Here is a 24,071-nt window from a genome sequence, read left to right as displayed (position 1 = left end):
CGATAAGAAAACAAACCAGTACACAGATGTGTATGTTAGTAATAGCTTTTTATTTGAACTAGTACAATAAATACTGGGAAAATTACACCAAAAAAATTGAATAATAGAAAAATGAGCTCTAGCACTTTCAGCTTTGCACTTAACATTGAAAGAAATCACAGTTCGTCACTGACTTTTAGAACAATTAGTCTCAGAAATGTGTAGTGATTTGCTTTCTAAAAGAAGACTTTCCTCTGCCATAACAGAAAGAGAAAGTCAGTAAACATGTCACTGCCAAGAAAATACTCATACATCCCAAAATTCACTCCTACACCAAATAACACTTCATTCGGGCAAGATTTAGGATAAATCATATGATTTGCACTATGAACTGAGCTTGCGTTTAATGCGGACCGAGCCACACGAATTTGCTACGACTAACATCTGAAGTATTCAAGCAGTCAATTAATTACAGAGCATTTTGGGAGAAGGTACACATCTGAGAGACACCTGAAATAAGGAATGTTGGTACCATCCTCAAAAGAGGATTAGAAACGTCAATACAAGATTAATACTCCAGTTACAGGTCTACAGTTAAGCAGCGAAGCAACATTTCAGTACGAGCCGAGATGATTCACTCTGGATTGCCAGGCATTTCACATCAGTGTCATAAAAGCATTTTGCTTTTAGCTAGTGCAATAGTGAGACATTATTTTCTTTTTTAAGTAACAAATGTTCCAAAATTAACCCCTAACTTCAACGTAAACATTAACAAGAAGTCAATTAACCAGCTCTCTTAATTGTTCCTTTCATCCAGGAATGTTCTTTTCATACATATTTTCCCTTTTAAATAAACATCAATTACACGATTATTGCAGCACTATTTTAGATGTTCAGCAACAACAAGAGAACCAGCAAATATCATTCAGAAAAGAAAAACAATGCTACAGTAAACAGAAGTCAAACAGGTACGCTATCAACTAGTACTGCTGAAGCATCAGTGACCACTCAAAATTGGTAAACAGCAATCTCAGCTATGTGCGCAACTATATTCCTAACGGCTAGCTAATATGTGGTTTTGAATGCAGCCTTGACTTGCAGTCCGCATCATTAGGTTGGATATGCAAAGATGTATGAACATGAATACGAAGGTTTGACAGAACCTTTAGCAGACTTGTACAGTGTCAGTGATGGCATGCTAGAAAATAGTGACGTTATATTTCACAGTAACGTATGATGATTTATAGAACAGCTGATTGATTCTTAACCGTAAAGCAAGCAGTGTGCAACGGTTTTGTTTTGTGTGGAATATAAACTTTTAGTGAGATGTAAATAGTGATAAGCAACTAAGACATCAAGAGAATGAGAAAGATGAGAAGGAAAAGGCTTCTGTGTGTGTGTGAGAGGTATGAAGAGATCACAGACATGCATGCTTTAATACGCCGAGACACAGTGTTTTGGTTTGACAGGTGAAAGCAACAGAGTAAGGGTGAAACAAAAGAAGTAAAAGATGTTTGCCGCAAGGTTCAGCCCTCTCTGGTGCTGACTCTGGGCTCAGCCAGTGAGCTGTGGATGATGCCTGAGATGGACTCCACACCCTCTCCCTCCAGGAAGGACCGGTGGTCTCCCTCGATCACATGAACGGACACCTTCCCGTCACACACCTGGAGACATAACACAATCCAATCGTTAACACTGCAGGGATGCACAACACTAAACTTAAAAGCTTTCAGTATCCCCTAAAAGTGCTGTCCATATATTTACCTCATTCAGCTTGTAGTCAGATCCTAAACCGTCACCGTACTCGCTGCTGGCCTTGGCTCTCAGCAGGGTGACATTGCCGTGATACTTGGAAGTTGGAACGTAGCGGTCGGCAGCCTTCAGTTTGTGGTAAAATGTAGAAGCAGCAAAATGGAGCATATCTCGGCTGACATTCTTATGGCTGGATGTGATCAGATCCACAGCCTTGTTCACACGAGCCTCCAGATCCGACAGAGGTAACAATGTCTCCAACAGCTGTGTGGAGAACCATTAGATTTAGCATTGAATTAAAGCAACTGAACGATGATGAGGTAAGTGTTGTCTGATTTGTCAGTTTAGAAAGGAACATTTGAAATGAATCAAAAATCTTTTGAAGAATAAACCACAAATTAACAGTTGTTTATGTACCTTGTTATACTCAATGCCGGTGAACTGTTGGATAAAAGCACATAGAGCTTCAGTCTCTGCCTCAGACTCTTTGCCAGGGGTCAGTTTGGCTCTGTAACTCTGTTAGAGAGAAGAAAATGATTACCATGTGGCCTGGCACACCATTTTTATTTCCTGTTTTGGGGTTTTCTGAGCTCTTTTATAGCACCTGTGTATATGCCGCCACGTAAGAGTGCGAGCCGTCAAACAGGAAGAGGTATTCCACGGGGCATTTGGCTGCCTGCAGCTGTGAGCACATCTCAAAAGCCACACATGCACCGAACGAGTAGCCAGCGATGCGATACGGCCCCTCTGGCTGCACCTGCCTCAAGCACTCCACGTAGTAAGCAGCAAGACCCTGGATACTGTCTAGAGGCGCGGCTACAAATAGACAAAACACGAATAACAGGAAAAAAAATATTACAGGTCTGAATCTGAACAAATGAAATAAAATTCAATAAAATAAAAAAACTATTAAGTAATATTACTAATTAGCTTTTGCCTTTTATCAGAAATATACCACAAAGTAATAATATCTTTGATATATGTATATAGTGCGTGTTATATATATATATTATATATATATATATATATATATATATATATATATGTGTGTTTACATTTTACTTAACCACTCTGTAATAATAAATCCAACATTAAGATCTAGTTTTTCTCAGTGTAAATATTTTAATATGTGATGATATTGTTTTAGTTTTATCTTTTAAACCAAAAGATGGCAGATAGTTTTGGTGTAAATGGCAATTTTATATTTGCTTTCAGTCTCCCCTAATAGTGTGTGTGTATATCTATCTATCTATCTATCTATCTATCTATCTATCTATCTATCTATCTATCTATCTATCTATCTATCTATACCATCAAAGCATAACAAAGCACTCCAGACTCCAGCATTCGGACGTTTGGTAAATGTCTTAAGTGAGTTTCACCCGTGTAACAGTGAAAAGTGATCACTGAGCTTGTGTTTGTACCTTTAGTGCACTGCAGGCCATAGCACGGCACGCTAAGCTTTCCGGTGAGAGTGCGGAAGGCGGCAATGGAGCCCTCGATGGGGTGGACGAGGAACAAAGGCCTCTCGGCACTCTGGACCTCGTTCAGCGGGGCCACCGTGGGGCCATCAGGGTTCACCAGCATCCGGCTGAGATCTGACTCCAGCAGAGCTTGAGCACCAGAGCGCTTTGCAGGAGAAGCTCGGGACTCTGGGAGGAAAAGTTATTATATTGATGCATTTTGCTTCTCCAAATAATGCAACATTTCCTCCAAAACATGAAATTTCATCTCCTGAAGTTATTTTAAATCTTTTAACAACTTTCTTAATGCTTATTTAAGATACTGTGGATAACAAATCATGTTATTCAGAAATGTAAGGGTATCAATATTGGTTGTGGCTGTACATCACTTCTCAAGATCACATGCTCACCCTCTTTCCCTCCTGATTGGCTGGAAAGCTCCCGCAGCTTGTTAATGGTTAGCTGTCTGATTTCCCTCATTGCCATGACGATGTCGTAGTCCCTCTCTAGCGTCTGCCTAACCTCAACACCCATCAGCGAATCGAGACCCAGATCAGCCAATGAGGCGTCAGCATTCAAACTGTTCACGTCGCGCACACCTGAGCAGAATAGGTTACACTGTTACTTTGAAAGCATTAGAATAAAGTGCAACTTATCAAGCTTTGAACATTTCAGGTCTGTGCCTTTACCCAGAATATGAGCCACAGCCTCCACCAGGTCCCTCTGTCCGCTTCCTTCTCCTTTAGCAACCACCACTTTCTCTGCCAACACAAAGCTGGACATTACAGGCTTCTGCTGGCACAGAAACCTATCCAGCACCTCCAAACAGGAAGACATGCGCTGGGGCAACGTGCCACCAATCACTGCATCATTGCCACCCATAGTCTCCAAGACGACCCCCACATCTCCAATGGCGCCCCACTGTATGGCCAGGCCCGGCAGGTTGTCGTGCCGGCGCTGCTCACACACTCGCTCCATGGTTGAGTTGGCGAAGCCGTAGTTGCTCTGGCCAGCGTTACCACGGCCGCAGCTGACCGAGGAGAACACCACAAACTGCTGAAGCTGTGGGCACTTCTGCCTAGTCACGCTGTGGAAAAAGGAGACATTTATTCAAATTCATCACAGCCACAAGTGAACGGATGAAGGAAGAAGATATTTAGTCTGCATCACAGTGTCAAATCATTCCCTACTTGTCAAGATTGATGGTTCCATCATATTTGGGTCTATTGACATCAATGAACTGCTGTGGGGTCAGATTCTCCAGCATGCCATCTTGAAGGACCTACATTATGGAGAGTATTTCAGTTTTACAGTCGTCCTTACATTGACTACAAAGGAAAGTGACCTGAAAGCAAAGATTGAACGCTACCATGGCAAGGTGGAAGATGCCACCAATTGGCCCCAAGCGGCAGGCCTCAGTGATGAGACGCTCCGTCCCTCCCATGGTGCTGACATCACTAGTGGACACGAGGACCTGGATGCCCATGGCCTGCCACTCTCGAATACGTTTGGCTTGATAACCTGTCAAGAAAACAAACATGTTTTAGAGTGCTGCCCTGACCAACATCAATGTTATTTTTGCATTGTTTATATACCATTATAGTATTTAATATTATAATAAAGCTTTTTTTTCTTTTTAGTTTTCACTTTAATTTAATTTGCTTTAGTATTTTTGTTGTGCTTTTGTTATTTATTTATTTTTAGCTTTAATTTATATTTATTTTAGTTTGAGTCATTTTAGTAACTTTGAGTCATTTTAACTTATTTAATTTTAGTTAAAAGGCAAGTTTATCTAATATTTATATTTTATTAAATTTATATTATTTCAAAGCTATATTTCAATTCACAAACATGACTTTGAATAGTTCTAGTAGTTTTGTGATGTGCTTTTGTAATTAGTTTTTCAGTATACAGTATTTTAGTACTTCAACTTAATTTATTTCAGTTAGTTGCCAGGGCAAGATTTCAAATTTGTATAAGTTTGTTTGTAATCAAATATTAATATTTTATTTCAATGAATCAAAAATGACTTTTAATAGTTTTAGTAATTTTGTCATGCGTTTTTGTAATTTTTATTAGTTTTTGATATTTCTATTAGCTTTTTTAATTTATTTATTTCAGTATTAGTAATTTTAGGAAGTTTTAGTTAACAATAAAAACACGGACCAACATCGACATGAAAACCTAGGGCATATTTACCGTTGCGGATGCCAGACCGTGAAGTCAGCACCAGTTTACGAGCACCTCTCTCAGTGAGCCAGTGGGCCAGCTCCAACCCGAAACCACCCAGGCCTCCAGTGATGATGTACGAGAGAGAGGCAGGGCAGAAGGTACGGCAGATAGCGGGGATAGAGAGAGGAGAAGCTGCAGGAACAGTGCTGCTCGTCTCCTCTGAACGTACCTGAGTGGTGAAAGGAGAGTATAAGAAATCTAACATCCAATATCTCATTTTCATGGCAGGTTCTTTAACATTAACCACCATCCTTACCTGCAGAAGGACTTTGCCGATGTGTTTGCCCTGAGCCATGTAGCGGAAGGCGTCCTCCACCTGATTCCTCTCGAAGACTGTGGTACGTAATGGCTGAACGACCCCACTAGTGATTCCCTTCTTCAACAGCTCGGACACCTCCTCCCATTCCCTGTTGCCTTCCTCAAACAAAGCGTCCAGCAGAATGCCGTGGAAGGCCACGTTCTTTAGGAACAGAGCCATACCTGTACCAGGAACATCATGGGCAATTACATTTAAAACATGGAATGCATTTCAAGTGTAAAAGTATGAGAATAATAAATCTAGGATCTGGGACGCACCTAGCGGTGTGTTGTTGGAAAGGTCATATTTGCCGATCTCCAGGAAACGACCATGTCTGGCCAAACAACGCAAGCTGGCATGCAGCTTCTCTTCAGCAAGGGAGTTTAGAACCAAATCAACTCCTGAAAACACACATACGAACACAGTTGTTTAATACTTCAATCCACAATAATATTAGATTCAATGCTGCTGTGTAGGTATTCACCTTTGCCCTGCGTGTGGAGCAGTACATGCTGTTCAAACGAGGTGTCTCTGGAATTAGCAAAGGATTCTGCCGTAAGCTGAGGAAACCTTTCCTGCAGGTACTGCTTCTTCTCTCCAGAACCTGCGAATCAAAATTAGATCATTTTTATGTTATGATGTTCATTTTCATTGTTTTAGTCAAAGTTCTTGGAAAATATCCTTTAAATTCAGTAAGTGGTTTGTGCATGAAATAGAAAGCATGACATAGGAGAATCACAATGATTTCTGCCCTATAAATAAATAAACACTGCTGCCTAATATATTCAGTTGCTGAAATTCGGGTGCATCACTAGTTATAGTGCTTGTTACAGGAAAGAGCATATTTACAGCAGTTGTACAATTACATGTATGTGTATAAGATAAGATGCATTTGGAGTTGCCACAAGCAAAGAGCTTCAGTTTACCAGTGTTCATTACAAATCACATCTATTTGATGTTCAGGGTTAAACTCTTCAGGAAGTAAAAGTGTGTTACTTACCCACAGTTGCAAAGACTCGACAGCGCATACTAAGTGCAATAGCAATAGCGGCCTGTCCCACCCCTCCAGAGCCTGAATGGATCAGCACACTCTCTCCAGGCCTCAGACGCCCTCGCACCACTAGGGAATAATAGGCGGTGGCATACACCACAGGAACGGAGGCAGCCTGCTCCAGCGTCCTGCACATAAACACAGCTTCACTTAGCATTGAGAGCTTTGGGAGAAAACTCCCAATTCAGATTCAAAGGTGCTGAGGGTCTCACCAGCTGGATGGAACATCCCAAAGGAAGCGCTTGTCTGCATCCACACAGGTGGCCAGGCCTTTAGCTGGCAGCAAACCCATTACACGTCGCCCACTGGGGTCTCGCCCTGAAAACTCCATTCCCAGCATGCATTGCTGCAGCGCTATGTCTCCTACGTGGACAAAAAGAGAAGAGTCTCTTTCCGAAGTCTTTTTAGGGTAAGCTAGCGTGCAAAGATCTCACTTAGTCAAAAACAGGATTGGGTACAAACCAGGGATGGCATCTGGAGGCAGTTTGCCAGTGGCCAGCATGATGTCTCTGAAGTTGAGGGAGGAGTAGTAAACGCGGCAGAGCTGCACGTTGGGGTTGGAAGGGACAAAATGACGCAGCGGGGAAGCGATCCAGCGCAGCGATGAGAGGTCACCACGGGTCAGAACGTTCACGTACGCCTGCTCGATCAACTCCTCACTAAGATCTAAACAGAAACACGCAGAACAGAGGATGATCACAATGTGCTCAAAAGACTAAGTTACAATCTAAAGAGGTTCACTTTGCATATGATAAAATAAAATGAATTTATTCAAAGTAATACACATAAAAGTATTATAAAATAGCAATAAATCCTCTCCATTGTACATTGGACTTGTGATATGTCACTGTAAGTCTTATTTGACTTCCTATTTCACCTTGTGTTAACAACTGGTGCCTGAAAACGCCCCACAGCCCATCACGATACACGTTCATGACCAGATCCTTCTTCAGTAATGCCTTCATCCCCTTTTCGGTAGGAACAAGCGAGGGGACTGCAGCGTCCTTACTTAAATTAGAAACAAATGCACACCTATTGGGGAGGAGAAAAAGACCATGTAAATTAATACTACATATACATCTATACTAAAAAAAAAAGTAGTCAATTGCATAATCTTAACAACAAAAAATATGCTGATATAACAGTAGCATATATGTTGAACACTAAGTGCACAGTAAATGGACGGACCGTATACGGTTGCCTCCAGGCTCCTGTCTGAGGCAGTTCACCATTCCCACCACTCCATTATGCCCCTTTGTGGCAATGAGCCAGACTGGGATATCAGATGACTCAGCTAAAGTGCTCTAAGGAGAAAGAGGGAGACAGAAAGGGTTAGAGGCATGCATTTGGTTTTAGCATGTTGCTGGGTGTTTGGCAAGTGCTCTTAGTGGCTTTGGCAACACCACTAATGCATGAATGAAGTTGTGATGAAACAAAAGTAGCGACAGATCTTTTCTTCCACATTGTGATATACATCCCAGTGCAATGTATTGGATTTTGAGATGTGGGTATTGAACTCAAAAATCATTGCAAGCTTGCAGTCAATAATGAATAGGCAGGGTTTAACCAGACTAAACAATTAGAGAAGAATTATCACCAGAGGGAAGTCTTGTCATTTTCACCAAAAGACTGAATTATGATATTTTGATTAGACATCACAAGGTCAAAATTAAAAATTAAGATAAGACAAAAAAAAAGAAATGGCTGAATCGTTCACAATAAGTCCCATAACAAGCATTTACAAAACAGATGGGGTGAGTTTATATTTCATGCAGACTATAACACTTACCTTCAGAGTCTCCACCCATTTATAGTCAGTAGGGTCCACAAAAATAAGGATGGGCTGTTTATGAGAGGACTGTTGGTGACGGCGACAAAGGAACAGAGCGGAGCCGTAGTAGGATTTTCTTAGCATGACCACATTTAAAGAGGCCTTATGGAAAAGCTTCTCCCATTCAGTCTGAAAAAACACACCAAAAAAAACTGTTTAGAATCTGAGAACACTGCAATAAGCCAGGAAAAATAAAATAAATAACTTGTCATTGTTTCATTTGTTCTTTAAATGTTATTCTTTAAGTACAGCATTGTTACTTGAATATGTCACTTTCATTTATGTTGTCTGATCTGACCACTTCAAGAAGAAAAGGGCATTTTTAGGCACACACCTGAGTCAACAAACCCTCCTGGTTGCTTTGAGATGTGAGGAAAGCTACCGTCTCCCCTAGAGTGTCTCCTCTGAGTAGCGTGTGTAGCAAAACAAAACCGTCTTCTTTTGCAGCTGAAGTCAGGTTCTCGATAAGAGATGCAGGATTGGTTGTCGGTCCTACTGCACAGTTACACACAACCAGGTCAGCTCCATCCAGACCGCCTGTTGCTGGGCCCTGTAGAGGGTCCCACTGAGCAGATGAGATGCCCTGCTCCTCCAGGGAGCTCTGGTGAGCAGAAAGCTGGTCAGTGGAGACATCTGATGCGGTGTAGTCGAGACGCAACATCGGCTGGATATTGAGGAGACCGACAGCCCGAGAAAACACACGGCCATTGGCAGCTAGAGCCTGAAGGAGAAGAATAAATGTTGAGAACTTCAACCATGTCGTCCACCTCTGAATAATCTGCCCTTTATAATCCTAAATAAATGATTCACCATACCTCCAGGACTTTGAGTTTTCCAGGAGTGCTGTTCTCGAGGGCCGTGTCCAAGCAGTGGCGTAACGCCTGGGAGTCCAGCAGGCCGTTGAGCAGAGGGTCCTGCAGCAGACAGTCTCTCTCCTTCTCCACCGTCTGTTCCAGCTCAGAGCGCAGGTTCCCGTTCAGCTCCAGTCCGCACAGCACCGAGAGCAGCCGCAACAGACCTTTTTCCGCCTCTGCTCCAATCAGCTGACCCTCGTTCGAATCTTCTAACCCAGGGATGGAGATCTTCACTCCCTGATTGGCCAGCTTCTTCTGGAGACGCTGTATTAGACCTGTGCATACAAAACGGAAATAGTAAGTATAGTGCCACTAAAAAAAGAGAAAAATACCATAGAAAATTGACAATCGGGGCAAAAATTAAATAACTTGAAATAAATATTATGATTGTAAAATATGGTACGTAAACACCATAGTGACTCATGTCTGTGAGAGCAGTTTAATATTTTAATAAGCTAGTGGATATACATAACCGATCAAAAGAAAGACATTTATAATGTTCCAAAACCTTTTTTTTTTTTTTTTTTTTATAAATGCTGATCTTTTGAACTTATATGATATCTAAAGGATCATGTGACACTAAAGACTGGAGAAACTTCTTCTGAAAAGTAAGATAATTTTTAATAATATTTCACAATTTTACTTAATTTTTTATCAAATAAATGCTGCCTTGGTGCGCATAAGAGACTTTTCAAAAATATATATATATATAAAAAAAAAATAAAAAAAAATCTTTGCCATGCCATGTTGCATTTCTCAATGAAGTGAAAATCAGAACATGCCTTTGCAATGTCTCAGTTGGTCTCCAAGTTTCTCATTGGTTCTCAGGCAATCTGAGTCCACATTGGGAACAAAGACAAATTCCTCCAAAGTGGGCGGAGTCTGCTGCTGTTGGCGACGGGGTGCTACGGTAGCGTGAAGTCCGCAGATCTGAACTCCTCCAGCTGTTATGTTGTCCAGACAACGATTAACATGAACGTCCACAGCTGAGGAGAAGACATATTGGTCAGATAAGTTTCAAATTAGGTCAGGTTAAGTTAGACTTCTGCTAGTTGGTGTGTCTGATACCTTTCTGGTCATCTGCATACTCGTTCACCCTCTCCTCATGACGTTTTGGGTCCACACACACAGAGCGGATGCGAGTGGGCAGTCTCAAACTGCGACCAGGCAGCCCCACTACGATCATCTGCAACATGGTGTCTAAAAATGTCACCCAGTTACCCGTCCAGTGAAGTTTTCCACAGTCACCTGCGAGAAGAACCAGAATATTAAGAATTTAGGATTGGCCGAATCATATTTTTTTATCTTCACAATGTTTTAGCCAAATTATCTCTAAAATTAAGTTTGAGGTACATTTTTAAAGGGAATTACCTGCGTTGTTAGATTCCAGTATTCCCTGGAAGGTCTTGCCGTAGTCATATCCACGCAGACGCAGCTCTTTGTAGATGTCCCCGGCTTTCAAAAGCAGTTTGGGATCTTCCTTGACTGCAGGCAGTGGTTTATTCAGCTCAGCATGGAAAGCATCAAGTCCAGTGTCTTCCAAGACACTCACTTTACCTGGAACCAGAAAGGGTATAAGAGCATGATGATGAGTCTGAAATACAATGTCTTGTCAACTCACAAAAGTCTGTTGCGAAAGTGGTCTCATCTTGACTACAATTTTGCAAACAGTCTGGAAACTCACCACTGACAGCCAGATTTCCATTCTCCGACACCTCAAAACAGTTAGTGGCGGGCATGAGTCGCACCTCCAGCTGGACAGACCCTGTGATGCAGTGCACACAAAAACAATCCGGTTACCTCTAAACCACAAAGTCTGTTCTATATGGTCAAACTTACTTAAAAGTATATAAATAAGTTTGGGGTTGAAATAATTTGGAGAGAGACTTCTTTAAAAAATTAACTGTCATGCTCAAAGGCTGAAAAATAACAGTGACGCATCGAGAAAACCCAATGGGAAGAGAAATGCTTTGGTGATTTAAAGTGTGGCAGCAGTGATTTTAAACAAATCTTTTGATCAATTCAATGATTCCTTTCTGTATTAATTTCTTAAAAAAAAAAAAAAAATCTTAATCCGTGTACATTTATTTTTGGGAAAATAAGGTGGAAAATATATATTTTATAAATAAGTCACATTGTGAGCTATAATGGTGCAATAGTGAGATAGAAGTTCGCAAATATAAAATTGCAATTACATTAAAGTCCTCATTGTAAGATAAAGAGTGACAACCGTGTGAAACAGTTGCAATTATCTTTTTAATTATTATTCTAAAGTGGAAACAGGCTTCAATATCAAAGATGTCCAGACTTACAGTACAAAGAAAACAAATCTTTTACCTGTCTTGGGTAGGATGGTGGCTCTATGGATGGTGACGTCTTCAAATGTAACAGGAGTGTGCTCCATGACTGTGCCTAGTGATCTCATTAGAGTCCTCCAGGCCAGAACCAGGTATCCTGTGGCTGGGTACAGCACCCGGCCATCGATACAATGACCAATCATGTAGTAATCGGGAGACTCTGGGTTCATGTCTGCACAAAAAAGAGCCAGGCATTCAAAAATGAACATGACACCACATCAAAAATGAGAAAACCAATGATTTCAACTTCACAACTACCCACCAATATTGTACACGGTGGCAGAGGTGGATCCCCCTGAGCCAGCAGGGAAGTCCTCCACCTTGGGCACGTCCCAGATCTGGGAGTGATCCCACTGAATGTGAGGGGAGATGAGGGGAGTCCCTGTCGGAACAGGGTATTCCACAGCTGGATACAAATTATTACTGTTCACGTTTATTCTGTAAGTACAAAAGAGTCACCATCAGTCATTTAACATTTGAAATGTCACATCAAAACAGTTTGGGAATGAAGAGCATAAAAACCAACCCATTCATGTGGATCTTGCCCACATGAGAGAGGAAGAACTCCAGATTGTTGACATGCCCTCTTTTCATTAGGGGGAGGATGGAGCAGGTTGGTTTTAGGCTCCGCTTCAGGATGGCCTGAAGGTGAAACAGTATGTTAATAATAGTGGATCTACATTTAAATCTTCAAGGCATGTGAACTGGGTTCAGACACTGATAAATAATTAAAATAAAAAGTAATAAAATAATTTCCTATCCCTACATATGTCAAATATTATCCTTATATTATAATCACTCCGATCACAAGCTATAATCATTGCCTAACATGTTCATGTGTTTGCTTAACTACTGGATGCATGATGTTTACTAAACGCATAAATTATATTATCTTAAAGCTGTATATACCAAAACTCTAATTGAATTGAACTGTTACCTGCAGCAAAGCATGAGGGGCAATTTCTACTACCACCGCATTATCTGGCACATGATTGAGTCCCTCCTGGAAGAGCACAGGGCTGACCAAGTTATTGACGTGGTACTCTGCAGAAGAGTAGAGTGCCAGTGGGCTCTCCCAGTCCGGCTGCGGGATGGACGTGCTGATCCAGCGTGCTGAGCGAGGCCTTGGGTTCTTTATTACCTACAAAAACACATACACACACAGGTATTCAGTGTTAATCTATGAGGTTTTGAGATGTTAATGGCCACCAGAGGGCACTGGGACACTGTGATGCTTCACCAACTTACCTTCTGCAGTGCAGTCAGGAGGGCTGGTGCGATAGAGGCCATATAGTATGAGTGGAAAGCCACACCGGCACTGCGCACCTCTTTGGCAAACACACCGCTCTCTTTCAGCTGGGCAACAAACTTGCTGACAGAGTCCTGCATAACCAAACACTTACTGTTAGGTACTAGAATGCATACGGTCATTCTATAAACACTCTATACATTTTATATATATTTATTATTTTCTTGAGTGCATGTACCTGAGGGCCTGAGATGGTGACAGTGTCTTCAGCATTGTGACAAGCAGGAACGACACCCTGTGGACATTGAGCTTTGCATTCTTCCCACGTTAGGCCTAAAGGAGGGAAATGATGGGAGGGTTGGTAAAAGATACCATTGGTAAGCTTTAGGCAAATCCCCCATGGAGGGACGCTTTGGGCTTTGAGTCGTTAATGAAGCAAATCTTGTGGATGAATCTGCTGTCACACTAACCCACTGCAGCCATGCCCCCCGGGGGCAGGTTGGCCTCTTTAATACAGCGTCCTCTCCAGTAAGCGGCTAGAACGGCCTCGCTGTGGCTCAGGGAGCCATCGGCGTAACCACATGCTAGCTCTCCCACAGAATGGCCCACGATCCCATCAGGCTGCAGACCAATCTTCCGCAACATGTCAATCTGGGCGACCTGGAAAATTGACAGGAATGCATTCAGGTTGAAGAAAGATGGTCAGCCCTACAACTGTGAGTGCACAATTAGCAAGTGTAGTAGGTTTGATGTCAAAAATGACCTTTTGTCTTGTAAAAATGTTGTATCTCGAAAATAAGTGACTAGTTTAAATATGCAAGTGTGCTTTGTTTGAGCCATAAAGGTTGAAACATGCAGGCTGAGAAAATGATGACAGATAGTTTGGATGAACTATCTCTTTACAAGACAGCCTTGCAGACGGAGTGACTGTTGAAATCATGACGGATTGTGCCACTGTATTGCAATATTTGGCAGCTGGTATCAGTTGCAAAGTTTACAGGGGTCATTGTGTCATTGAGAAATTCTGCTGATGTCAGTCCTGTTCCTTTTACTCTGGCACTGTACATGGTGTCTCTAGAGCTGGAGGGGACTGACCTGGATGGCTGCAAGACCAACGAATGCATGAACAGTGTCTTCAAACGTGCTCTCATCAGCATCCATGAGCAAGCGAGACACACACAGCCCAGTTTCCTTCAGAGCCACATCCGAACGCTGGATTGACTCCCGGAATTCAGGCAGCTGCATCAGGCTACGGCCCATTCCGGCCCACTGTGTGCCCATTCCTGGCAGGAGATGGAGATGCAGATACAAAGAAAGACATAACCCAGAATTAAAAATTCAGCCAATGTGATCATGTGTAGAGGCTTTTCCACTATGGTGACTGACTCCCTCTGAATAATAAGCTTAAAAGGGATACATACAGTACCTGTCAAAAGTTTGGAAACATTATTATTATGTTTTTGAAAGAAGTCTCTTATGCTCACCAAGGCTGTATTTATTTAAATAAATAAAAATACAGTATAAAAGCAATATTGCAAAATATTATTACAGATTAAAAGGACTGTTTTCTTTATGAATATATTTAAAAAATGTAATGTATTCCTGTGACGCAAAGCTGAATTTTCAGCATCATAACTCCTGTCTTCAGTGTCACATGATCCTTCAGAAATCATTCTAATATCGGATCAAGAAACATCTATTGTTATCATCAATGTTGAAATCAGTTGAGCTGTTTAGGAGCTATTTTGTTTAGGACTAACAGTATCTAATAGCACCAGCTTTCTTGTTTTTAATCAAATCATTACATTAAAAATGTTTGCAGCCTGCTTTCAATAAATGCTATTTTTGGACAGGAGAGGACGGTTTTTTTAAAAGTTACTGGATGCATTTTATAGTACATCAAGCTCTTTTAGAGCAAAAGATCTTACTGAAAATTCTCCCCTTTTTCTCTCATTAAAACATTTACCATCATCAATATAAGACTCCTCACCTGAGCAAACGAACCAGAGGGCTCTTGGTGTGGGCTGGACCTGTTGAACCTCTTTAAGCTCTCCCTGTGCTCCTATCAGTGCATAGCCCCTGTAGGGCATGCTTGCCGTTGGAACTCCAGACACATCATTCATTAGAGACAGGTAGTTTGGGTTTTCCTTATACTGTTGGGCGTTGTTGAGGAGGGAAGTGACCGCCTCCTCGGTGCGACCACAGGCCTGCAGGAGTCTGGGGATTGAAGGTTGTGCAGCTTGAGCCAATGATTTTGAACCATGTGGACGCAGGATCACATGGACATTTGAGCCTCCAAACCCAAATGAGTTGATGCCCACGATGCCCCCACGGACAGGTATGGGCTCCGACACAACACGCAACCGGCCATCCGTCAGAGCAGGAATGTCAGGGTTTGGATCATGGAAATGGATGTTGGGAGCCCAGACGCCATGTTCCAGAGACAAAACCACCTGAATGCATGCAATATGAGAGTTACTTGATTTACTTCACATTTGGGATGTGGGATTCAGCTACCAGGTTTTTAAAGAAAAAGCTGACATACATCTAATCAGGGAGACTCTTTGAAAGACAGTTTATCTACCTTGGCAAGAGCTGCCAATCCAGAAGCAGGCTCTGGGTGTCCCATGTTGGATTTGGTTGAGCCAATCAGAAGCGGATCCCTCGGTGACTGACAGAATACACTCACAATGCCATTCACTTCCTGAGGATCCCCAACCTGTGAAAGACAAGAATTATTTTTATTATCCACTAAACAACAAGATGAAATGACTATTGGTCCATGACTGGATTTACATACAGAGGCAGAAGAAACAGTTCCAATAACAATAGCTAGGACACTAAAGAGACCTTTCTACCGACTCTGAAAAAACCCCAGAAGAAAGATGCCCAGGGTTCCAGATCACCTGTGTGAATATGCCATAATCCTTCTGCAGGAGACATAAGGACTGCAGATGTGGCAAGAGCAATTAACTGTAATGTCCGTAACGAAAGATGCCTAAGACAATGCTACAGGGAGACATGAAGGACAGCTGATCGTCTTTGCAGCGCCAAACCACGCCTTTTTTTTTTGTATATAAATTTGAACTTACTCACTGAATCATATTGACCAATTCCTTTTCCAATAATCAAGCCACTCCTATTTTTAATTTCAGTGCAAATCTCCTCAAAACATTAATGTGTGTTTTATGTGTAATTTCACGTTTGACTGACCTTAGTACCGGTACCGTGGGCCTCGACGTACTCCACTTGCTCAGGTAATATGTTGGCCTCCTCATAAAGGGAACGGACCAGGCGCTGCTGCATTTCACCTGATGGGAATGTCACACCTGGGGAAAGAGAAGACACACCACATTCCACAATATAAGCAGATGCAAGTATCAATCACGATGACATATGAAGAGTTCAGATGCAAAAGCTCTAAGTGTCATCTGAAATTTTCTAGATGCCGTAGCTCACATGTGCGTTTCAGAAGGCATATGAAGAGTTCAGATGCAAAAGTGCCATCTGAAATTTTCTTCTAGAATGATAATTTTGATCAAGCTCGCATGTTTAAGTTCAGCAATTTCACTTAAATGGCAATGAAAATTACCTATTAATTGTCATTTAAGTGAAATTACTGAACTTAAATATACGAGCTTGATAAAAATGATCATTCTAGAAGAAATTTTCAGATGGCACTTTTGCATCTGAACTCTTCATATGCCTTCTGAAACGCACATGTGAGCTACGGCACAGACTCTTCTGTCCTCTATTTACTGTTGCAGCACATGACACACAACAGGATATAGAGGGGACTGATATCAGTTTCTACAAGATGTATGCCAGAGATTTCAAACAGCCTCAGCTCTCACGCTCAGCAGAGTGTCATGTTTAAAAACACTGGGGTGTAAAGTGTGGCAAAAGGCACTAGGGGAAAAGCCAGCATCTAGGACACTTATAGTGCCAGCATTGACAGTAATGCCAGGCTTGAGTGAGCCTAACCAGAGCAGGCAAGCATTAACCGAGCTGATTTCACTCATGCTCTGGGAATTTGAGGCAAATTTGACGTCTGTGGGAAGGAGGGATGGGTTTACCTTGCTCTTTGTAGCCGTCTGTGTTATTGCCAGCATTGAGAACTGTGGCGTAGATTCTCTTAGCCATTGACTTCTTGGTCAAGAGTACTGCGACAGCAGCCTCTGAGCGACAATAGCCATTTCCTAGAGGGTGAAATAAAATTTTGAACATTCATTAACAATAGTGCAAATCAGAAATGTAGTCAGAATAGCATACCATAACACAAACTATTTATGCAGTATGTAGTAAGTGTACTTTGTGCAATATGCAAATTTTCTATGGAATACTACTTTTACCAAAATGTGAAGTATTCATCAAAACACACTGCGCTGAGTACTATATGCCAAAATGCAATGCACTCGATTTGACTTGACCTCCCATATGACAAATGAACAAGAAAAAAATATCAGCTGCTACTTTTAACATCTCTTTTCTTGTTTTTTCTTGTTCTGCTTTTCTTTTCTTTTCTATTTTATTAGACTACATATTTTATTAGACCTATTTACACAAAACTAGACAGCATTTGCTAAATAAAACATGCAATCAGATTAGTTAATGTGACGACAATATAGCATGCTACTGCTTAAAACCTTTATTTTTGCATAATGCATGCTGCTTCACACACTGTATTTAGTATGTAGTATTCAGTATGCAACACCAAACACTTAGAAGGCTTAGAGTGACATTCAGCAAGTTATGCAATGATTGATAAACCAGATTCCTTTTATACCTTTCTGAGAAATCTGTAGACGTTACAGAGATGCACGCAATCTCACCTGAGGCATCAAATGACTTGCAGGATCCTTCAGGACTGAGCATGCCCAGTTTCATGAACTGCACTGAGGTGTTGGGCTTGAGCAGCAGGTTAACTCCACCCACAAGTGCTGCATCACATTGGCCATGGCGAATAGCATTGAAACCATTTTCCAGAGCCAGCAGACTAGAGGAACATGCGGTGTCAATGGCTGTGCTCGGACCTGAATGTGCGTTGTACATCAAACACAACAGTTAATGGTTGACCATATAAAGGATTCTCGCACAAAGTGATTTAAGGAATCCATCTCAACTGGTTGCCGGTATGAATCAAGTTATACCAGTGAAAGACATGACTGTGTAATGAGTCACTTATTCAAATCACCTCACACGACACATCACACCATACAAAAAGAATGACGATACAGTCATTCAAAACAAAGATTCGGACTACCCAATTCTGTCCTACAAGGTGACCTAGTAATTAAACTTGTAATGTTTGCATACCATTGAAGTCAAAGAAGTAAGACAAGCGGTTGGCAAACATGGCTCGCTGGCATCCCGTCATGCTGTATCCCAGCAGCTCCTCTGGGTCTTTACTGAAGGCCTCTCCTGCCTCTGAGCCACTCACTCCAATGTAGACGCCAGTCTTGCTGCCACGCATGGACACTGGGTTTATGCCTAAAAGGAAGAATCAACTTGTTCTATATGCGCAGCAAATCATCAGTAAAAATACTGGATTTCAAAAACTTGACTTGTCATCACTTGTTTAGCACTAAGAAATAAATGTATTCCTTCTATTTAAATACTTTAAATTAATACTCTTACTATATATATATATATATATATATATATATATATATATATATATATATATATATATATATATATATATATATATATACACACACACAAAATAAACATATGTTATGTTCAAAAAGTTTGGGGGAATTATTTTATGTTTTTCAAAGAAGTCTCTTATGATCATCAAGGATGCATTTGTTTTAACAAACGGTAAAAACAGTAATAATGTGACATATTATTACAATTATAACTTTTATATTTTAATATATTTTAAAATGTTATTTATTCCTGTGATGGCAAAGCTGAATTTTCAGCATCATTACTCCAGTCTTCAGTGTCACATGATCCTTCAGAAATCATTCTAATATGCTGATTTGGTGTCTCAAGAAATTATTTTCAAAATGATTATCAAAATTTTGCGGTAAAATTTTGCAATTATTTTTGCGGGAACCGTGGTACTTTTTTTTAGGATTTTTTGATGAATAGCATGAACAGCATTTATTTAAAGCAGAAATCTTTCTATTTCATTACAATCATTACTTCCACTTCAGTGCATCCTTGATGGATAAAAGTATTCACTTCTTTCAAAAGAAAAAACAATTACTGACCACAAACTTCTGATAAAACATCATATGGGTAGCTAAAGCATAATAAATACATTACGTTTTTTAATCAGCATCATAAAAATAATTTAAAAATAATAAGCAAAGTGCTACAAAATATCCTTTAAATGCAAGCTATACACTTTGCAATGTCATGAGCCACCACAAAATACCTCATATTAACACCTATTATAAAAGAGAGCAGCTGATACTAACCTCCATCGACGATGGCCTCGTACGATATCTCTAGCAAAAGCCTCAGCTGTGGGTCCATGGTGTGGGCCTGTTTGGGATGCACACCAAAGAAGGCTGCATCAAATCTGTCAATTTCTTTTAGTTTTCCATTTCTTCTGGGAAGGCCATACAGACCTAGAATAAAAAAAAGAAAAAAAAAAGGAATCAAAAGTGCTCTCTACTCATCGTGCTAAGCTTGCTTGTGCTTTAGCACATGAATGAGAGTATTAGCTTGGTGCCAACAGAGAGAAGAGAGACGGGCCTTTCATAACACCCAAAGCCAGACGGACAAGGAAAAGCACAGAACAGCAGCCAGGTAGGCAAGGCGACCATCGGGATGGCCCTCGGAAAAAACAAACCGTTTCTAAAAGCTATCAAAAATTAGATACAATTATTTGAACTGAATATTGTTAGCATACCTGGTTTCCACCGCCTGTCGTCTTCTGTGACCATGTCCACTCCATTGAAAAGGTTCTGCCAAAATTCTTCCAAATTGTTAGACTCAGGAAGGCGACCTGAAATTCCAGCTACAACGATATCCTCCATTTCTGACTAGATTTTCTTTGATTCTGATAGTATAAAGACAAAGAAAAAGAAAGTAGGGGTCAGTCAATGAACAGAAAAATGGTGGAATTCTGTCAGCTTGATCTACATTGGCATTATCAAGAACTGTGTGAATGTGTCATTCATTTTAAATCAGCGGTCTGTGTGTTGGGGTCACCAAGTTGGTGCAAAACTGGGTATAGGCAGGGGAGTGTGCTTGGGGGTGGGAGCGTGGCCTGAAAAGCTGGACACTTTTGTTCCCCGTTTCAGGGTCACAGCACTCAAAGAAACAGCATGGATGGGATTCCTGTTCATTCAATGCAATCAAGAAGCGGTGACAAACACAGTGTCCCTCTGTTCCACTTTCCTCAAACCACAAAGGAGGGTTCATTTTAATTTGGAGGACCACAGAAACGGCATTAAATATGCCAACAGAGAAATCAACTCATCTAGTTGTACAGTATGCCATCTGATATATTTTACTATCTTTATAAGCAAACACAACAATCTTTTTTTTTTTTTTTTAAATCAACTTGAACAAGTTAATTTCATCTATACAGAAGCTACAGAAGAAGAATTCTAGAAATATTATGCAGATAAATAGTCGTAATGTATTTTTCTGTAATAAGGGATGATGTGAAAAATAAGATAGAAAGTAGCATGAAACGGCTAGTTTATAACAAGCTTCCACAGCATGTGCCCATATTAGTGTATATATATATAAGTATATAGTGCCCAATAAGTAGGTCAGATCATTTTGCAGAAATTGTGCATCATAAATGAATACACTTATTTACGATTGTCCAAATAAAAGACAATCATAGGAGAAGCCTTTCCTAACACTTGTGAGCATCTTTTTATTGTTTGTTTCCACACTGGAGAAATTTTAAACAACTGGTTGAACAAAAATATATGATTCACTCATGAAACAGACATCGCTTCTTTTCAAGAGCAGGATTTTCAGAGAATAATGACTTTAATTTCAGGCCGTTTCTCACACAAAGCGATCATATAAATATAGTGCATGTCATATTGTCTACTTAATCATTTAATAATTATTTATAATATTTTATGATTAAACTGTAGTAAGTGACATCAAGGCCCTTTAAAGTGGATTTAAGCCATATATTTTGGTGTATATGAAAATCACATCACTTGTTATTTAGGAAAGTGATATTCATTAGAAAAAGAATATTTTACAATTACATAAACAGAATTAGCAAATGTGGACAGGTAAGTCTGAGAGGAGGAATTAGTGCTCTTTGTTGCCATAGTGACAACCGGAAGGAGTCTTTGCCGGGCAGGTGGTCACATGCAACAGCTTGTCTGTAAACGTGCATGTGTGTGAGTCATTTAAAGCCAATTTAATGCAATAGTACAATATATACATGTTAAAAATCCAACGAACTAAACAAAGCGCAACAAAGCTATAGATAAAACAGCAACACAAAACAGTTATATTGATTTTGGTGTCAACCAAACTACACTAAACTGGTTAGGTGTATTCCAGTAGTACTATGAACACGTTACTATTTTGATTGTTTAACATTTTACACAATACAACATTATGCATGGCAGAACGCAGACCGAGAAAATAAACAGATTTCTGAACTGTAATCTACCTGACCCAGATCCGAAGCAGCCGTTGAGTTGTGATGTAGCTGACCACTTGCCTAACTACAGCTCCGATTAACAACCTCCCATGGTGCTTGTGTGTCATCAGCTGATGACAGTATTACAGTCTTACAGTCCTTAAAGGGATAGTTCACCCAAAAATGAAAATTCTGTCATTAATTAATTACTCACCCTCATGTCGCTCCAAATCCGTACGACTTTTATTCATCTTCAGAACACAAACTAAGATCGTTTTGTTGAAATCTGAGAGATTTCGGTCCCTCCACTGGCAACTACCACTTTGACACTTCAAAAAGTTCATAAAGAGATCGTAAAACTAAACCATATGAATTGAGCGGTTTAGTCCAAATTCGCTGAAGAAACTCGATCGCTTTATATGATAAACAGATTTAATTTGGGCTTTTATTCACATATAAACATTGATCAGCGAATATAAACAGAAGCTCAACCGAACCTACTTGTGACGGGCAAGAACAAACCTCATTGGTTCTTGCTGAAGCTCAAACGTGCTGCGTAACACGAGAATGAACCTCATTGGTTCTTACTGAAGCTCAAACGTGCTGCGTAACACGAGAATGAACCTCATTGGTTCTTGCTGAAGCTCAAACGTGCTGCGTAACACGAGAATGAACCTCATTGGTTCTTGCTGAAGCTCAAACGTGCTGCGTAACACGAGAATGAACCTCATTGGTTCTTGCTGAAGCTCAAACGTGCTGCGTAACACAAGAATGAACCTCATTGGTTATCGCAAATCAAGCGAACATGCTTGAGCTTCCGTTTACCACAACTAATGTGTGAGATGATTGTTTAAATGTTAATAAAAGCCTAAATTCAATATATATTTACTAAATTCCTAATATATATGAAAATTATAACTTGAAAATATTTTTTCTATTCAAAAGGGGGGCCTGGCAGAAAAAGTTTGGAAACCACTGGCTTGGACCAAGTGATATATGAATATAAAACATAAATAAATGCAATGAACTTGCTAAAATTCTCTGAAAAATCTTTATAAGCTGATATCATCTGATAATCTACTGGGTTTTACTAAATGTGATAATTAGATGTTAAATTACACGTTATTTTCACACATCATTGGGACTTAATATAAACATGGTAGTCAACTGAACATGAGGGTTAATTAAAAAAAACTGATGTCTAGGTTGCATGTTCATTCCTGACAAGTCCTGCAATAAAAACTAGACTATATAGATCCAAGCATCTCCAAATCTTACCGTCCTCCTCACTGACAAACACTGGTTACATGCCAAACCTTGTCAAGGAGGTTTCAAAGAGTGATAAATTCCGCACTAGCTCTTCAGTGAGCGCACTGATACTTTTGTTTAGAAATAGAAAGATTCATTGCATAATGCTGTTTCTTTTAGGCAAAGCTGAATCGTTGTGTCATCCTATGTTATGCTGCCTCCAGCTAAAAGCTTACTCACTTTAAGTCAAGAGTGTGCTGGTCATAGATATTCACACATGTGTAACATCCTTAGGTTGAAACTAGTAATGGGAAGTTCGACACATCTACACGAATCGATTCTTTCGAACAGGTTGTGCGTTATTCTTACTTCAATGAACAAGTCGAAAAAAGCGAATCTGCACTTTACGTCATGACGTAATTACGTCATCGCGCGATCCCAACATCCCTTTGCAGTGTATGCGCTGCATTAAAAACTAAAATGAATTTACATATCTTTGATAAAAAATGTTTGCGTGTTTTAATAAAATGCTATATGCATAAAACACTTCCAGTTTATTTATAACATTTCCTGCTTCTCGGTTATTAAAATACATTTCATCCTCAATTCACTCCAATGCTCTTAATTCTCTGTTCAATGATTCGGTGATTCAGCCGTTTCGTGATTCACTGAAAAGATCCGACACAAAAGAACCAATCATTTGGTTTCTTTTGCGATATTAATTTTTTTTTTCATGGTGTTACAGAAAAGTCTTGAATTTGAACATGTCTGAAATCTGCACATCTTGTTAAACTACAGATCTAGATTTGACACGATTAATAATAAATGCTCGCTTACCTCGCTCACAGATTACCGCTGTTTCCCGCAGATCCTTTGGGATAGAGTCGACTTATACTCCTCTTAATTGTTGTCGGCTCCCAGTACAGAATGGAGAGATTCGTAGTTCCCCCTTTGGCCAAGCCCTAAAAATTACTCTCGCTCTTCTGAGTCCCTGTGTCTGTTTCATTTAAATGTCTGACATCCTCGATGGCCACGCCACATGGGCTGACAATTTGGCTCTGAGGCGCAGTCCAATGAGAGAGGAGGCTGGGCTGCAGACGCAGCCAGTGATGGGCTGATTTCAGAGAAAAAACGCGTCTGAAAAGCCTGGGTTACTAAAGTTCATCACGGCAT

General features: G+C 40.4%; 1 protein-coding gene across 1 annotated transcript; it reads right to left on the bottom strand.

Moving 5' to 3' along the window:
* Positions 1-31: 31 nt before the first annotated feature.
* On the bottom strand, positions 32-23,963 carry fasn (fatty acid synthase). Its single transcript, XM_084435107.1, has 42 exons — positions 23,736-23,963; positions 19,935-20,084; positions 19,498-19,650; positions 18,383-18,556; positions 17,899-18,099; positions 17,143-17,265; positions 16,280-16,395; positions 15,651-15,785; positions 15,057-15,519; positions 14,162-14,349; positions 13,537-13,726; positions 13,305-13,399; positions 13,066-13,200; positions 12,755-12,958; positions 12,344-12,459; positions 12,080-12,255; positions 11,798-11,989; positions 11,145-11,225; positions 10,832-11,017; positions 10,529-10,708; positions 10,243-10,446; positions 9,422-9,735; positions 8,941-9,327; positions 8,565-8,735; positions 7,964-8,079; positions 7,653-7,807; positions 7,238-7,441; positions 6,988-7,138; positions 6,725-6,903; positions 6,209-6,328; positions 6,003-6,125; positions 5,683-5,906; positions 5,394-5,595; positions 4,564-4,715; positions 4,385-4,476; positions 3,884-4,281; positions 3,605-3,793; positions 3,156-3,383; positions 2,336-2,547; positions 2,149-2,247; positions 1,744-1,995; positions 32-1,643 (listed from the first exon to the last, which is right to left on the bottom strand). The coding sequence occupies exons 2-42, from the start codon at positions 20,059-20,061 to the stop codon at positions 1,506-1,508; spliced, it is 7,545 nt and encodes a 2,514-aa protein (XP_084291233.1). The 5' UTR covers positions 20,062-20,084; positions 23,736-23,963; the 3' UTR covers positions 32-1,505.
* Between the last annotated feature and the right edge of the window lie 108 nt (positions 23,964-24,071).

The sequence above is a fragment of the Rutilus rutilus genome, assembly GCF_951802725.1.
Source record: "Rutilus rutilus genome assembly, chromosome: 16".
NCBI lineage: Eukaryota > Metazoa > Chordata > Actinopteri > Cypriniformes > Leuciscidae > Rutilus > Rutilus rutilus.
This window is presented reverse-complemented; position numbering and strand designations above follow the sequence as displayed.

Excerpts from the sequence above, each read along its gene's own strand:
- fasn (XM_084435107.1), bottom strand. The coding sequence starts at position 20,061 with ATGGAGGATATCGTTGTAGCTGGAATTTCAGGTCGCCTTCCTGAGTCT. Across the intron at positions 18,100-18,382 it reads TTACTTCTTTGACTTCAATG|GTCCGAGCACAGCCATTGAC; the intron begins GTATGCAAACAT and ends ACGCACATTCAG. Across the intron at positions 8,736-8,940 it reads AGGAGGGTTTGTTGACTCAG|ACTGAATGGGAGAAGCTTTT; the intron begins GTGTGTGCCTAA and ends GTGTTTTTTCAG.